Below are 17,671 nucleotides of genomic sequence, written 5' to 3' on the forward strand. Positions count from 1 at the left end.
ACCATCGCCTCACAAGCAGGCCCACTGCCACAGTGACTAGATAAGATGCACATGTATGTCCCAATTCTGCCTTCTTTGCACATGCACAACTCTCAGTGACTTTGATAGGAGTTTGTGGGTATGCAAAGAGGGCAGGATTGGGCCCTGGAGGGACTGACTTCAGTTTTTGAATGAATGTCTTTATTTCTGATGAACAGCAAAGGAGTAGCTCACAATATTATTATTTGTATTCCAGTAGTATGGAGCAACCCCAGCTGAGATCAGGGCCCCATTGTCCAAACACATAAGAGACAGTCCCTGCTCGGAATAGCTTACAATCTAAATACACAGAGAAAACATTACTGTTTCCATTTTATAGATGGAAACTGAGAAATTAAGTGACTTGCCCTGGGTAAAGCAGGAAATCAGTGGCAGACCCAAGAGTTGAGTCCAAATGCCTTAATCATATCCTTTCTTAGCTACCTTCTTGCTCTCTGCAGTTTCTCTACTGTTGTCATTAAAATTATTATTTATGATAATTGTCATGTTTTAGTAACACCACCACATCTATAGTCCTGGCTCACTATATCTGAATGACACTAGCCTACATGAGGGTGGCTGCTTTTCTGATCACCTGCAGAGATACATTTCTCCTAAAAACCTATGAACAAATTCAGGGGGATTCCTCCCTCTTGAAAGCCTCCATACATTCCTAACCCTTCAAATGCCCCGACAGCCTGCAAAGTCTGTGAGTCAGCTCTACCCCATCCTCAAAAGCAGTTTGAAGAAACAAATTTATGCTTCTGTTTTACCCCTGCAGTGTTCTCTGTGTTCTTTTGGGCTCAAAGTGAAAGCTCCAGCCCTTAACTACTAGGTCTAAAAATAACTGTGTTTTAATAGCTGAAAGTGATCCCCAGGACCTTGCAGGCTGCCCTGTTCATTCTCCTCAGAATGACCCCCACAGTTGGCTCACACTAGGAGTGCAGTACAAAACTGTAACACGAACCAGAGTCTCAGGAGGGAATGTTTGTTCCCAGGGGTCATGTAACAGGTTCAGCTGTGGGTCTGTAATGAACTGTGCAAGGCAGCGACAGCTCCTACACTATATATCCTGGGGCTCCTCATTGGCTTTTGCCCTGTGTGCCGATGGAAGGATGTCTGTTGGAGAGTGGGATATGTTTTTATAATCAATTTGGCATGCTGTCTTCTCCTTTTGAATACCTAGCTCTGACATAGCCCTTTTTATCCATATATCTCAGAGCACTTCAGAAAGCAGTTCAGTCTCATTATTCACATGACAGGTAGGGAAACGAAGGCACAGAGAGGCAAAGTGATGTGCCTGCGGTTATCCAGCAGGACAGAAACAGACCTGGGAATAGATCCCAGGCCTCCTGAGTTGCAACCTAGCACCCTGTCCAGTAGATCTCATGGCCTCCCAGTGTCAGGGTATTAGTACAGTGTTTTGTTTATCAGCAGCATAGAATCAGGAAGTTAGGGCCTGATCGTACACTCATTGAAGTCAGTGTCAAAACTCCTGTTGGCTTAAATGGTGGAAGATCCTTTCCTTACAGAGGGAAATCTAGTTCCTGTTTACCAATCTAGTTTTAAATGTCCCAAATGGTAGGATTTCCATCATTTTCATTGGAAGACTATTACATGGCCTAATATATGTCTCTGCCAGTAGGTTTTTTCTGGTATTCATCCTGAATGTGTCTTTTTTTTTAATTCTCTCCCATTACTCCTAATGATACCACTGTGCACCATTCAAATTAATTCATCTCCATCCTTGGTTTTTACATTAAAACTGCTAGAACATTTCCCTTGAGTTGTGCTTACATAGCTCTTCGGACTGACTGTGTTTGGTGACTTCATTGTCCACAAATATGACATTTAGTTTTGGATCTACTCAGAATATCATGGCTACTATAATAGTCATAGTGGGACTGTCTCAAGTGGTTCCTGGCTCATCGTGCCAAGAGGGGCACAGTCATGATCTGGTGTTTTGGCCTTGGATTAGAGGTAGGAAGGTAGAGCTAGAGAAGGTTGTACCTCCTAGGCGCGTCCTCTCACCTTGATCCATTGCCATTTGCCAGTGGTCTTTTAGCCAGCTTTCAATCAGCATGGCAGTGCTCCTCCCTAAGTCAATGGGAGATAATAAAAGCAAAAAGTGGAAATAACTACAACTCCACAACCCAAAAAACACCACCTCCGGGAGAAACCATGACACCAGGACCCAGCACATGGATTCTGCATGACACCCCAATATAATTAACCTATCAACATTACCCCTAGCTAGAGCTGAATTATTTGTATTTTCCAAAGGACTGAACTTCTCCCCCACCATAGAACCTGACACTATAGTAATGTGGAGAACTAAAAGAATTCTTTCACAACACAGACACCACCACCCACAACTACTGTGTCCCTACTAACAGTCATAAGAAAAATGAATAATCTGACTGGACACCAACTAGTGGACAAAACTTCACACTTGAACATTACATTGATTTGCTTCAGGAAAAAAATAAACTGTGAAATCCTTAACAAACACCACAATCTCTCCATTGCCGAGTGGACAACTATACAGTCCCTGAAATCCAGCCACCAAATAATGATCAAGCCAGCAGACAAAGGGGCACTGTCATAGTCCTCAACCATGATGACTATGTCAATGAGGCCAACCAACAGCTATCTGACACCACATACTATAAAGAACGTAAAGAAGACCCCACACCACAATTCACTAAAGAATTTAAGGATATCATCAATTCCTTCCCCAAACAACTCCAAGAGAAAGTCTACACCCTCATCCCCCACAAATCCATCCCAGGGACCTTCTACATACTTCCCAGGATACACGAAAAGGGAATCTAGGTAGACCCATCACATCTGGCCATGGAAGTCTTACTCAAGGAATATCGGGACTCACAGAAACCATCTTCAAACCACTCCCTGCACGAAGGGCCAGCTTCCTGTAGGACACTACCAACTTCCTCCAGAAATTCCACAACATCAACGATTTCTTGCCATTATGGATATCAACTCCCTATACACCAACATCCCTCACCATGACAGCATCACTGCCTGCCTCAAATGTCTACAAGACAATGGACAACACTCAGATATCCCTCCCAAACACCAAACTCAACCATTTCAGCTTCACCCATAACAACTTTTACTTTCAACAGCAAACGCTTTCCCCAAACCTTGGGAACAGCCATGGGTACTAGGATGGCTCCCCAACAATATGCCAACCTCTTCATGGCCCATTTTGAGGAAAAATGAAACGTGAAACCAATGATATACCTGAGATATACTGATGATATTTTCATCTTCTGGGCAGACAACCAAAACTCCTTCATAGACTTTGACAACAACTTCAACCACCACCACCCATTCATCAAACTCTCTCTAGAACACTCCCACACCAGCATCAACTTCCTGCACATCTTGATCAGCTTCAACAATGGAACCTATAGAATATACTAGAAATGCCACATTTACCTCCACAGATCCAGCAACCACTCCAGACAGACCAAGAAATCTGTTTTCTACAGCTTGGCACACATATACCACAGAATATGTTCTGAGTAGAAAGTTTAGGATACACACCTTAACACACTTAAAACTGCCTTCAGCAAACAAGGATACTTCACCAGAGAAGTAGATTGCATCATGGAACAGGCCACCCTAATTCATAAAATCATAGACTTTAAGATCAGAAGGGACCATTATGATCATCTAGTCTGACCTGCACAACGCAGGCCACAGAATCTCACCCACCCACTCCTGTAATAAACCCCTAACCTATGTCTGAGCTATTGAAGTCCTCAAATCATGGTTTAAAGACTTCAAGGTGCAGAGAATCCTCCAGCAAGTGCCCCATGCTGCTGAGGAAGGTGAACACCCCCCAGGGCCTCTGCCAGTCTGCCTTGGAGGAAAATTCCTTCCCGACCACAAATATGGCGATCAGCTAAACCCTGAGCATGTGGGCAAGACTCACCAGCCAGACACCCAGGAAAGAATTCTCTGTAGTAACTCAGATCCCACCCCATCTAACATCCCATCACAGGCCATTGGGCATATTTACTGCTAATAATCAAAGATCAATTAATTGCCAAAATTAGGCTATCCCATCATACCATCCCCTCCATAAATGTGTCAAGCTTAGTCTTCAAGCCAGATATGTTTTTTTCCCCCACAGCTCCCCTTGGAAGGCTGTTCTAAAATTTTACTCCTCTGATAGTTAGAAACCTTCATCTAATTTCAAGTCTAAACTTCCTGATGGCCAGTTTATATCAATTGATTCTTGTATCCACATTGGTACTGAGCTTAAATAATTCTTCTCCCTCTCTGGTATTTATCCCTCTGATATATTTATAGAGAGCAATCATATCTCTCCTCAGCCTTCTTTCTGTTAGGCTAAACAAGTCAAGCTCTTTGAGTCTCCTTTCATAAGACAGGTTTTCCATTCCTCGGATCATCCTAGTAGCCCTTCTCTGTACCTGTTCCAGTTTGAATTCTTCCTTCTTAAACATGGGAGGCCAGAACTGCACACAGTATTCCAGATGAGGTTTCACCCTCTCCCTGAGAGAACCTGCTTCAATACAGGAAAAAAACCACCACTGACCACACACCCCGAATTGTCATCTACCATCCCATACTGGAACCAATATGGAGTATCATCAAACAGTTACAGCCCATACCTGATGGGGACCACATCCTGAAAGAAATCTTTCCTGAACCCCCCTTTTCTGCCCTTCAGGCAACCCCCCAACCTTGCCAAACTTTGTCATGAGATGCAAACTCCCCACAGACCAGGACACACCAACTCAAAGAGGAGCCAGACCCTGCCATAACAATAGATGCAAAACCTGAAGCTGTATCTCCACTGCTTTGTGATCAATCCTGCCCCAACACACCTTTTTAAGATCCATGGCTCCTATGCATGCCTATCACAACATGTGCTGTATCTCATCCAGTGCATAAGATGCCTCAACAACTATGTGGATGAAACTAGACAATTGCTGTGCACTCAAATGAACGCCCACAGAAAAATGATAAAAGACAAAAACATCCTATCACCTGTGAGCGAACACTTTTCACAATAGGATCACTCCATATCTGACCTCTCAGTCCTTATCCTCAAAGGAAATCTGCACAACACCTTCAAAAGGCCAGCCTGGGAGCTTAAATTCATAACTCTACTAGACACCAAAAATCATGGATTCAGCAGAGATGGTGGTTTTATGTCTCATTACACCACATGGTAACCCACTAACCCTCCTTTGTCCTAGGACTGATGAGGTGTTACTTGCCCGCTTCATTGTGAATGGTCGCTTGCAACAGGTGTTAACTCCTTATGCTTAAAAATCTGTCTTACCTTGTATTTAGCTGTGAAACACTGAGTACCTTTTTCCCAGATCTGAAGAAGAGCGCTGCCGCGTGGCTCAAGAGCTTGTCTCTCTCACCAACAGAAGTTGGTCCAATAAAAGATATTACCTCACCCACCTTGTCTCTCTAATATTTCTAATAAGATTTCTTGAGACACCGAATCAAATGCTTTCCTAACATCCACATTTATTACGTCTACACTGTTCACTAATACTTTAATTCTGTCGAAAAGGTTGTAGTATTTATAAAGCTGAGGTGAATCCTGTCTCCATTAAGGTCAACAGTGAAATGCCCAATTACTTCAGTGAGGCCAGGATTTCACTCGGGAGTTTGCTCATGGTTCTGTCACCTCGTAGAGACCTGGCACAAGCCATTTGCGATTTCAAGTAAAGTCACAAGTCAGATGATGATAGTGCTAGAGTTAGTCCTTGATTTTGTAGGGCCAGATCCAGCACTAGTGCAGTTTGGCGTAACTCCAAACCCACTGGCTTCAGTTTACACCAGCTGCAGATCCAACCCATAGTGACTTTTAAAATTAGCCCTGGTTCAAATTATTTTCAGATTTTGTAGGAAGTAGAAGTTAGACGTATGGGATGGCAATTGCCAGAGTCTCTCTCCTTGCCTTTATTAAAAACCAGTTCTACCGCACATTAGATTTTGTCTGACACTTTGGTACTTCAAGATGGCAATGATTTTCAATGGTATAGTAAATTCCTTAGTTAATTAGTATTGTCTCTAACTAATTCCCCCAATGCTCTAGGTAGTATATCACCTGCGGTGGCTTATTTCTATATGTTTCCAAGTACTCTTTTACCTGCTCTTTATCCTTAGTTGCTTTTACAGGTTCTTCATCCCTACTGCTTGTCCATACTTTTCTAGGTTTTTCTTATTGAAGTAACCCCCTCTTTTCTTCTTGGTGGGGTTTTTCAAAGCACTCAGTGTTGGCCTAACTCTGCTCTCCCACTGCAGTCAATGGTAAAACTCCCATTTGTCTTCAGTGGGAGCAGAGTGAGGTCAAAACCAAGCACTTTTGAAAATCTCACCCTCCTTACCCTAATAACACCATTCAGTTTTGCTCCTAAGATATTGAGCCTCTATAGTTATAGATAGGTTTCCATGTAGGTAGACGGATATATCCATTTGTATACACACACACAGAAAAGGTGTGGTGGAGGTGAAGGTCTTTTCACTCCTAGTTTGAGCACCGTGAATGAACATTTCTTGTTAGTGCTGTCTCTGTGGGAATGGCTTCCCGTTATGGTTTCTGGTTAACACTTCTTGAGCCGTATAGGAAATGATCAGATAACAAACTGTACTGTGTCGGTGAGAAGAACAGTGTAGTTAACTTAACTATACATTTGAAAAGGTTAGTAAAAAAAGAGCAAGTGTAATACTTTTGAACTTCAACAAAGGTGCTTGCTTATGTATTGATCCAAACCCCCTTGAAGTCAATGGACAGACTTCTATGACTTTAGTGCGCTTTGGACCAGGCCCTGTTTGCCCAGGTTCATAAATGTGCTGCATGCACTCTGGTATTTGACATACCATAACATACCAAGTATCACACTGTGCACATGGTAATCTGCTTTACTGATACAGAGTGTGTTCTTAATCTTGCAAGTGCCACACTTCCTTCCACCTCACCCAAGAGCTCACAACATAAAGCATAGCAAGAGGCGGCAGGACATGAAAGAAGCAGCACTTTGCTGGAAGCACTGAGCCAATTCTACATCCTGTAGTTTTTGCTGGTCTTTCATCTTTTTTTATCTTGTTATTTTAAAAAATCCATTTCATACAGTTTTGAGTGTTTCCTACACCCCAATCTGCTGCCCACAATGTTGCTGGTTTGTTAAGTGCCTCAAATGGCGGCTTTCTGACTAGTTCAGTTTTATTAAAAGAGAACTGAAATGCATTTAAAAAAATAAATAGCGAGTTACAAGCCAATAGCAGCAAACAGAGAATGGGCCAACCCTACATTATCCAATTTCTGTTGACTTCAATAGGAATTGTGAACGAATAAGGACTGAGTAAATACTGAGTTTGGATTTTAAGAATTGCTCCTTGGTCTTCCATATCAATGCTGCCACAAACAACTGCTTTAGTAAGGATCCTTATTTAAAGGTGATCTAAGTGGCTTTTAACCTCTCAAAATCTAAATTCAGACCCTCCCTAAAATGAACAACCCATACTAGCACAAGGATCACAAATGGATGATGCAAGGCATGCAGGAATCAAGCAACATGCAAGAGTTGTGCCTGGTTAAGGATGCATGCACTTCCCATAGGTGTTGGCCTGTGTACTCTTTGGATGTTTGCTGCTGTGGGAAATGACTTGGGGATTTGGCCCTTCATGAATAAATGATTCACTGGGAAGGATGCAGGGTTTTTTCCATTGGGTGCAATAGGGTGGTAGCTGCCGTCTTGCCCCATAACAATACTCAGAGGATCCACCAAAGCATTCTGTTACCGTCTCCCATTCTGATAATTGCTGACAATTTCAGGAAACATGTTTCTTGAAAACAAGCCAGTGGCATTTGGACTCACCTAACTAACCACTGGCTCTCGTTAGAGATACAAGTATTTTCAAGACAATTCAGTTGCAGGCAGTAACATCCACTATAGCAAAATTCTGCTGGCCATGGACAAGTGGGGTAGGCAGCAGTGCTTACAAGATGCTAGTGCTGTTATAGCAGTGCTTGGAATGCTCATGAAATGTTTGGAGCACTTCTGAATGTGGACCAGAGGCATTTACAAACCTCTCAAGTCCTGGAACTGGTACTGTGAATGCCAACATTCTCGAGGGTCGGCCAGCGTATAGTGAGACCTACCCTACTGGGGAGTCTTTTAATTGCTGCCATCTTACCTGCTATTCCTCAGTGCGTGGTGCTTGCAGTAAAAATATCCTGCAGTAGTAATTGCATTATAAGACAGGTTTCAGAGTAGCAGCCGTGTTAGTCTGTATTCGCAAAAAGAAAAGGAGGACTTGTGGCACCTTAGAGACTAAGGTGCCACAAGTCCGTCTTTTCTTTTTGCATTATAAGATGAGATCAAGGCTGCTATCCCAGGAAATTCTGTAGGAAAATTCTCTGTATATGCATGGATTTTGATAAAGGAGAAGGAGGTGTTCTTCGCTTCTTCTGCCCATTTAACTTCCATTGTTCTTTAGTTATCAAACCTTTTTTAGCATAGCTCGGGGGACGGGGAGCTCATTTAGGGATGGGCCTGAACTGCAGACTCACCCATGGAAGTTAAAGATTGTTTGCCTCTGAGGTTGTAATGCAACCCATTATTGAAGAAGAGACCCAGCCACAAAGTTGAAATCTGGAACTGGGCTTGGATTCCAAACATCTAACTTTAGAGATGTTTGGGCCAATCACTAATCTCATTTGAATCCACAAGGTACCTGTACTATTTGTCTAATTTATAGGAAATGTACAGTGGACAACTTGGTAATATTTTAATGATAACAGAAGTACAGTTCCCTAATGAGTGAATTTAACTGTTTGCCCTTCCTGGTCTATCAGCTAGGATAAGGAATGAATAAAAACCAGCAGTATCATCATTATTTTCCACTGCACGTGGCTTTAAAATCTCCCATGTATAATATTGTTGCTTTTGTTTCAGGCAGGTAACGTCGTGACAGGAGAGATGGTGGAGGAACTTATTCTTTCTGGAGCAGATATCATTAAAGTGGGTATCGGACCTGGTAAGGCAAATCTGGGCTGAAAAGTGAAGATGTTGGTGGAGGAGTTGTTGCATAGATGAACCCAATGTATATGTCACAGCCATTCACCTGTGCACAGGGTCGCACTTTTTAAAGGTGCCTGGGCCCATTCATGTTAGCAGAGTCGTAGAGTCCTTTCTCAGAAACAGTTTATGTGAGAGATAACGGGCAGGATATATGCATGAAGAGCCACAAAGAATGATTGACTGAAGAGCTCAAGGATTTAAATGTGGAGGAGGCTTGGAATTTCTTCAGCTATACAAAAACTGTCTGAAATTTGCATCGCAAGCAAATGAAAAACTTGTAGGGAAAAGCACCAGAGCAAGCTGGATGAATAAATCACCTCAAAATAGGTTATTAGGAGTAAGCAGAGAGCACGTAGGAATGGAAAATAGGGGTATTATCAACAAAAAAAACCCTACATTGTGGATATTAGAAACTGTAGGAGTAAAGTGAGAATTGCTACAAGTCGAGCTGAATTAACTTTTGCCAAGGAAATTTAAAAAACCTTCTTATTATTTATCTAAATAAAAAGAATAAGGAAGGATGAGGTTGGGATGTTAATGTGGATGGGAAAGAGATTAAAGATAATCTAGGTATGGGCCAAAAACTAAATGAATGCTTTGCCTTGGTTTTCAGTAAGGATGATAATATGCAACATGTTCATGAAGACGGTAAGGCTGATGAAGTGAGTGTCTAGACATGGAAATTATCACATATGTGGTAGAGGAAAACCTTGATGTGCAAAAACTGGGGGGACCAGATCATTTCCATGCCAGAATACTGAAAGAATGGGCGCATGGGATTGCTATTCTGGTCGCAAGGATTTTTAATAAATCTGTCTATTTGGGGGAAGTACCATATGACTAGAGCATCACTAACGTTCTACCTATATTTAAGAAAGGGAATAAAGTGATCATGTGCTTATAGACCTGTAAATCCGATTTCAGTAGTATGCAAAGTGCCTTAGAACAAATTGTGAAATGAAGAATAATTAAATTAACGGCGATAAATGATAAAAGGGCATGTTTACCAAAGGTAGATCATACCAGACTAACCTGATTTCCTTCTTTGTGAAAATAACTGATTATTTTAGATAAGGGAAATGCAATGGATTTAGAATACTTGAAGGGGAAAAGGCAACAGGTTGTGCTGCAAAGTGAAATAGCAGAGCGGAGGGGGGTTACTAGTGGAGTTCCTCGAGGATTGGACTTGGGACCAATTTTATTCACTATTCTTTTATTAATGATCTTGGCACAAAAAGTAGGAGTTGCAAATTGACTGATGATACAAAGATGGGAGGAGGCATCATCAATACGGAGGCGGATCGGAATATTAGACAGGAAACTCTGGATGCTCTTGAAAACTGGAGTGACAGAAATGGGATGAAATTCAATAGTACAAAATACACTTAGGTCTAATAATAATTCCTGCTACAAGCTGGGGGCTTATCACTTAGAAGCAACAGGGGAGGCAAGAAACCTGGGTGTGTGGGTTGATCACAGGATGACTATGAACCACCAATGTGATGCGGCTGTGAAAAAGGCAAATGCAATCCTAGGATGTATCAGGCGAAGCATTTCCAGTAAAGCGAGAAAAATATTAATGACATTGTACAAGGCACTGCTAATTTGGAATACTGTGTATAATTTTGGTCACCCATGTTAAAGATAAATTCAGACTGGAACAGGTGCAGAGATGAGCTACTAGGATGATCAAGGGAATGCAGGGCCTATTTTATGAGAGGTGACTGGAACAATTTGGCTTGTTTAGCAGAAAGAAGGCTGAGATGGGATATGAGTGCTCTCTATAAATACGTTGTGGGGTAAATACCATGGAGAGTGAAGAGCTATTTAAGCCAAAGGACAGTGTTGGCACAAGAATAAATGGATATAAACTGGCCATGAAAAATTCAGGTTGGAAATTAGGAGGAGGTTTCAGAGCGATGAGATTCTGAACACCTCCCAACAGGAGATGTGGGGACATTAGTTTTAAGAGCGAGATGGACAAATTTATGTGTGCAGCTGTATGATGGGGTTGCTTGTTATGGTAAGGGGTACAGCTTAGCAGCCCTGTGGCTCACCTCCAGTTTATGGCTTATGTTCCTGAAAGCTCATGCTTCAGGGTTTCAGCTAGCCACCTGCAGGGGTCAGGAAGGGATATCTTCCCCCCTAGTGTTTTTTTTTTTTAAATCTCCTTCCTCTGAAGCATCAGAGATGGCCATGGCTGGAGATGGGACATTGAATGGGGAGGGCCCAAGGCTTTGAGGTGGCACTCAGCATTCTCTCTCTCTCTCTCAGGTGTTTGACTGGCTGGTCCTTGCTCAGGGTCGCCATATTTAGGGGCAGGAAGGAATTTCCCCCCCAGGGCAGATTGGCAGTGACTGTTTTTTTTTTCACCTCTGTCTGCAATGTGTGGGTGCGGGTCACTGCCAGGATTCTCTGGATATATCTCAGTTATTTCCCATTGCAGGGACCTCGGGCGCTGGAGCATCTCAGTCCCTCCTATTCTCTGCCTTTGGCTCATAATAGTCTAGTCTCCTGTGGGCTGTAATACTTTGGTCTAATTTCAGGTGTTGGGTTTAGGGTGCTGGGTGATGTTGGTAGCCTGTGCTATATAGGAAGCCAGACTGGATCCTTTCTGGCCTTAAGCACTGGGACTGTATTATCAAACAAGCCTTATAGTGACAGGAGCTCGATCTGTTTAGCTTAACGAAGAGAAGTTTAAGGAGTGACTTGATCACAGTCTGTAATTACCTACATGGGGAGCAAAAGTTTGATAATGGGTTCTTCAGTCTAGCAGACAGAGCAATGACAAGACCCAATGGTTGGAAGTGGAAGATTGGATGTTTTTTAAAAGAGATATTCTAGTTCAAACGGAATTATTTTGGGTGAGTTCTAAGCCCTGTGTTATACAGGAGGGTTGGACTAGATGATCAGAGTGGTCCCTTCTGGCTTTGGAATCTATTTCACGGTGTTATTTTCTGAGCTAAAGATGTGTGGGTGATAGGAAGCATGGTGGTGTCGGCACAATCAATGGCAATGCTATGTTCAGGACTGCTGGTGAGACTTGCCGCATCCTGTTACAAAAAAGACACGCTGAATCATCTCAGTTAAGTCTCCTGAGGATATATTGTTCAGGGTAGGCACTTTTATTTAATCTACTGCCTAATAAACATAGTGCAAATCACTAAATCATTTATAAAACGATATTAAAATCAGATTGCCGCCTTGCACACCTCTTTAAAGTGCTTTGAGATCCATGGACGAAAAAGCATTAAGTACAAAGGTATGATGCATTAATACTTAGTAGTTGTAATGTGTATGTTAATGGTTTCTTAGCTGCCAATCACTGTAGCACTTTCTAGGGTAAATTAAATCTGTGTGGGAGGATCCCACAGGATTTCATAAGTCTTTTGTATTTTTCCTTGTTCACTTCCCTGGTATTGCTATCTGGGATATAGAGCTAGAATTTCTTTTCTCTTCTTCTGTCTCCTACCCCTTCGGGCCTGTGTCTTAGGGTATGTCTGCACTACGAAATTAGGTCGAATTTATAGGAGTCGGTTTTTTAGAAATCGTTTTTATATATTCGAGTGTGTGTGTCCCCACAGAAAATGCTCTAAGTGCATTAAGTGCATTAACTCGGCGGAGCGCTTCCACAGTACCGAGGCTAGAGTCGACTTCCAGAGCGTTGCACTATGTGTAGCGATCCCACAGTTCCCGCAGTCTCCGCTGCCCATTGGAATTCTGGGTTGAGATCCCAATGCCTGATGGGGCTAAAACATTGTCGCGGGTGGTTCTGGGTACATATCGTCAGGCCCCCGTTCCCTCCCTCCCTCCCTCCATGAAAGCAACAGCAGACAATCGTTTTGCGCCTTTTTTTCTTGAATTACCTGTGCAGACACCATACCACGGCAAGCATGGAGCCCGCTCAGGTAACCGTCACCGTATGCCTCCTGGGTGCTGGCAGATGTGGTACTGCATTGCTACACAGCAGCATCAACCCATTGCCTTGTGGCAGCAGACGGTACAGTACGACTGGTAGCCATCATTGTCCTGTCCGAGGTGCTCCTGGTCGCCTTTGTGAGGTCGATCAGGAGCGCCTGAGCAGAGATGGTCACAGGGACTAAATTTGGAGTGACTTGACCAGGTCATTCTCTTTAGTCCTGCAGTCCTATTGAACCGTCTTATGGTGAGCAGGCAGGCGATACGGACTGCTAGCAGTCGTATTGTACCATCTTCTGCCAGGCAGGCAAGAGATGAGGATGGCTAGCAGTCCTACTGTACCATCTTCTGCCAGGCAGGCAAGAGATGTGGATGGCTTGTAGTCCTTCTGCACCGTCTGCTGCCAGCCAAAGATGTAAAAGATAGATGGAGTAGATCAAAACAAGAAATAGACCAGATTTGTTTTGTACTCATTTGCTCTAGGTCACACTGCAGTCACTCACAGAGAAGGTGCAGCGAGGTAAATCTAGCCATGTATCAATCAGAGGCCAGACCAAGCTGCTTGTTCCAATAAGAACAATTAGTTAGGTGCACCATTTCTTATTGGAACCCTCCGTGAAGTCCTGCCTGAAATACACATTGATGTAAAGCCACCCCCTTTGTTGATTTTAATTCCCTGTAAGACAACCCTGTAAGCCATGTCGTCAATCGCCCCTCCCTCCGTCAGAGCAACGGCAGACAATTGTTCCGCGCCTTTTTTCTGTGCGGACGCCATACCAAGGCAAGCATGGAGGCCGCTCAGCTCACTTTGGCAATTAGGAGCACATTAAACACCACACGCATTATCCAGCAGTATATGCAGCACCAGAACCTGGCAGAGCGATACCGGGCGAGGAGGCGACGTCAGCGCAGTCACGTGAGTGATCAGGACATGGACACAGATTTCTCTCAAAGCATGGGCCCTGCCAATGCATGCATCATGGTGCGAATGGTGCAGGTTCATGCTGTGGAACGCTGATTCTGGGCTCGGGAAACAAGCACAGACTGGTGGGACCGCATAGTGTTGCAGATGTGGGACGATTCCCAGTGGCTGCAAAACTTTCGCATGCGTAAGGGCACTTTCATGGAACTTTGTGCCTTGCTTTCCCCTGCCCTGAAGCGTAAGAATACCAAGATGAGAGCAGCCCTCACAGTTGAGAAGTGAGTGGCGATAGCCCTGTGGAAGCTTGCAACGCCAGACAGCTACCGGTCAGTTGGGAATCATTTTGGAGTGGGCAAATCTACTGTGGGGGCTGCTGTGATGCAAGTAGCCCACGCAATCAAAGATCTGCTGCTATCAAGGGTAGTGACTCTGGGAAAAGTGCAGGTCATAGTGATGGCTTTGCTGCAGTGGGATTCCCTAACTGTGGTGGGGCCATAGACAGAACCCATATCCCTATCTTGGCACCGGAGCACCAAGCCTGTGAGTACATAAACCGCAAGGGGTACTTTTCAATAGTGCTGCAAGCTCTGGTGGATCACAAGGGACGTTTCACCAACATCAATGTGGGATGGCCGGGAAAGGTACATGGCGCTCGTATCTTCAGGAACTCTGGTCTGTTTCAAAAGCTGCAGGAAGGGACTTTATTCCCAGACCAGAAAATAACTGTTGGGGATGTTGAAATGCCTATAGTTATCCTTGGGGACCCAGCCTACCGCTTAATGCCATGGCTCATGAAGCCGTACACAGGCAGCCTGGACAGTAGTCAGGAGCTGTTCAACTACAGGCTGAGCAAGTGCAGAATGGTGGTAGAATGTGCATTTGGACATTTAAAAGCACGCTGGCGCACTTTACTGACTCGGTTAGAGCTTAGCGAAACCAATATTCACACTGTTATTACTGCTTGCTGTGCGCTCCACAATATCTGTGAGAGTAAGGAGGAGACGTTTATGGCGGGGTGGGAGGTTGAGGCAAATCGCCTGGCTGCTGGTTACGCACAGCCGGACACCATGGCGGTTAGAAGAGCACAGGAGGGCGCAGTGCGCATCAGAGAAGCTTTGAAAACCAATTTCATGACTAGCCAGGCTACAGTGTGAAAGTTCTGTTTGTTTCTCCTTGATGTAACCCCCCGTATCTTGGTTCACTCTACTTCCCTGTAAGCTAACCACCCTCCCCTCCTCTCTTCGATCACCGCTTGCAGAGGCAATAAAGTCATTATTGCTTCACATTCATGCATTCTTTATTCATTCGTCACACAAATAGGGGGATGACTACCAAGGTAGCCCAGGGGAGGTGGTGGAGGAGAGAAGGAAAATGCCACACAGCACTTTAAAAGTTTACAACTTTAAAATTTATTGAATGCCAGCCTTCTGTTTTTTGGGCAGTCCTCTGTGGTGGAGTGGCTGGTTGGCCAGAGGCCCCCCCACTGCGTTCTTGGGCATCCGGTGTGGAGGCTATGGAACTTGGGGAGGAGGGCGGTTGGTTACACAGGGGCTGTAGTGGCAGTCTGTGCTCCAGCTGCCTTTGCTGCAGCTCAACCATACACTAGAGCATACTGGTTTGATCCTCCAGCAGCCTCAGCATTGAATCCTGCCTCCTCTCATCACGCTGCCACCACATTTGAGCTTCAGCCCTGTCTTCAGCCCACCACTTACTCTGTTCAGCCCGCCACCTCTCCTCCCGGTCATTTTGTGCTTTCCTGCAGTCTGACATTATTTGCCTCCAGACATTCGTCTGTGCTCTGTCAGTGTGGGAGGAGAGCATGAGCTCAGAGAACATTTCATCACGAGTGCATTTTTTTCTTTCTAATCTTCACTAGCCTCTGGGAAGGAGAAGATCCTGTGATCATTGAAACACATGCAGCTGGTGGAGAAAAAAAAGGGACAGCTGTATTTAAAAAGACACATTTTATAAAACAGTGGCTACACTCTTTCAGGGTAAACCTTGCTATTAACATTACATACATAGCATATGTGCTTTCGTTACAAGGTCGCATTTTGCCTCCCCCCTCCCCGTGGCTAACAGCGGGGAACATTTCTGTTCAGCCACAGGCAAACAGCCCAGCAGGAATGGGCACCTCTGAGTGTCCCCTGAAGAAAAGCACCCTATTTCAACCAGGTGACCATGAATGATATCTCACTCTCCTGAGGAGAACACAGAGAGATAAAGAACGGATGTTGTTTGAACACCAGCAAACATACACTGCAATGCTTTGTTGTACAATGATTCCCGAGTACGTGTTACTGGCCTGGAGTGGTAAAGTGTCCTACCATGGTGGATGGAATAAGGCTGCCCTCCCCAGAAACCTTTTGCAAAGGTTTTGGGAGTACATCCAGGAGAGCCGCGAATGCCAGGGCAAATTAATCCTTTCACATGCTTGCTTTTAAACCATGTATAGTATTTTAAAAGGTGTACTCACCGGAGGTCCCTTCTCCGCCTGTCGGGTCCAGGAGGCAGCCTTGGGTGGGTTCGGGGGGTACTGGCTCCAGGTCCAGGGTGAGAAACAGTTCCTGGCTGTCGGGAAAACCGGTTTCTCCGCTTGCTTGCTGTGAGCGATCTACAACCTCATCAGCATCGTCATCTTCTTTGTCCCCAAAACCTGCTTCTGTGTTGCCTCCATCTCCATTGAAGGAGTCAAACAACATGGCTGTGGTAGTGGTGGCTGAACCCCCTAAAATGGCATGCAGCTCATCATAGAAGCGGCATGTTTGGGGCTCTGACCCAGAGCGGCCGTTCGCCTCTCTGGTTTTCTGGTAGGCTTGCCTCAGCTCCTTAAGTTTCACGCGGCACTGCTTCGGGTCCCTGTTATGGCCTCTGTCCTTCATGCCCTGGGAGATTTTGACAATGGTTTTGGCATTTTGAAAACTGGAACGGAGTTCTGATAGCACGGATTCCTCTCCCCATACAGCGATCAGATCCCGTACCTCCCGTTCAGTCCATGCTGGAGCTCTTTTGCGATTCTGGGACTCCATCATGGTCACCTCTGCTGATGAGCTCTGCATGGTCACCTGCAGCTTGCCACGCTGGCCAAACAGGAAATGAGATTCAAAAGTTCGCGGTTCTTTTCCTGTCTACCTGGCCAGTGCATCTGAGTTGAGATTGCTGTCCAGAGCGGTCACAATGGAGCACTCTGGGATAGCTCCCGGAGGCCAATACCGTCGAATCGTGTCCACAGTACCCCAAATTCGACCCAGCAAGGCCGATTTAAGCGCTAATCCACTTGTCAGGGGTGGAAGAAGGAAATTGATTTTAAGAGCCCTTTAAGTAGAAAAAAAGGGCTTCATCGTGTGGACAGGTGCAGATTTACATCAATTTAACGCTGCTAAATTCAACCTAAATTCCTAGTGTAGACCAGTGCTTAGAGGATATGTTTACACTACAAAGAAAAGACCTGTGGCCATGAGTCTCAAAGCCTAAGTCAGTTGACTAGGGCTCCTGATATGGGGCTAAAAATAACAGTTTATACATTTGGGCTATGCTGGAGCCTGATCTCTGAAACCCAGCAGGGGAGGGTTTCAGACCTGGGGCTACAACTCAAGCCCAAATATCTACACTGCTACTTTTAGCCCCCAGAATGTGAGCTTTGTGATCTCAGGCTCTGGCACTCGCTGCTGTGGGTCGTCGTCTTTTTTTTTTTTTTTTGGTGTTGGCA

At 44.5% G+C, this 17,671-nt stretch overlaps 1 protein-coding gene across 3 annotated transcripts in view; it reads left to right on the top strand.

Annotated features, from left to right (window-relative positions):
* GMPR (guanosine monophosphate reductase) overlaps positions 1-17,671 on the top strand; it is a 65,100-nt gene that overhangs the window by 14,592 nt on the left and 32,837 nt on the right. For all 3 annotated transcript variants that reach the window (XM_084619907.1, XM_084619909.1, XM_084619908.1), the window contains exon 5: positions 8,997-9,078. In XM_084619907.1, coding sequence (XP_084476033.1) covers positions 8,997-9,078 — 82 coding nt within the window. The remainder of the gene's footprint in view (positions 1-8,996; positions 9,079-17,671) is intronic.

This window comes from Lepidochelys olivacea, assembly GCF_965140295.1.
Source record: "Lepidochelys olivacea isolate rLepOli2 genome assembly, chromosome: 2".
NCBI classification, from domain to species: Eukaryota; Metazoa; Chordata; order Testudines; family Cheloniidae; genus Lepidochelys; species Lepidochelys olivacea.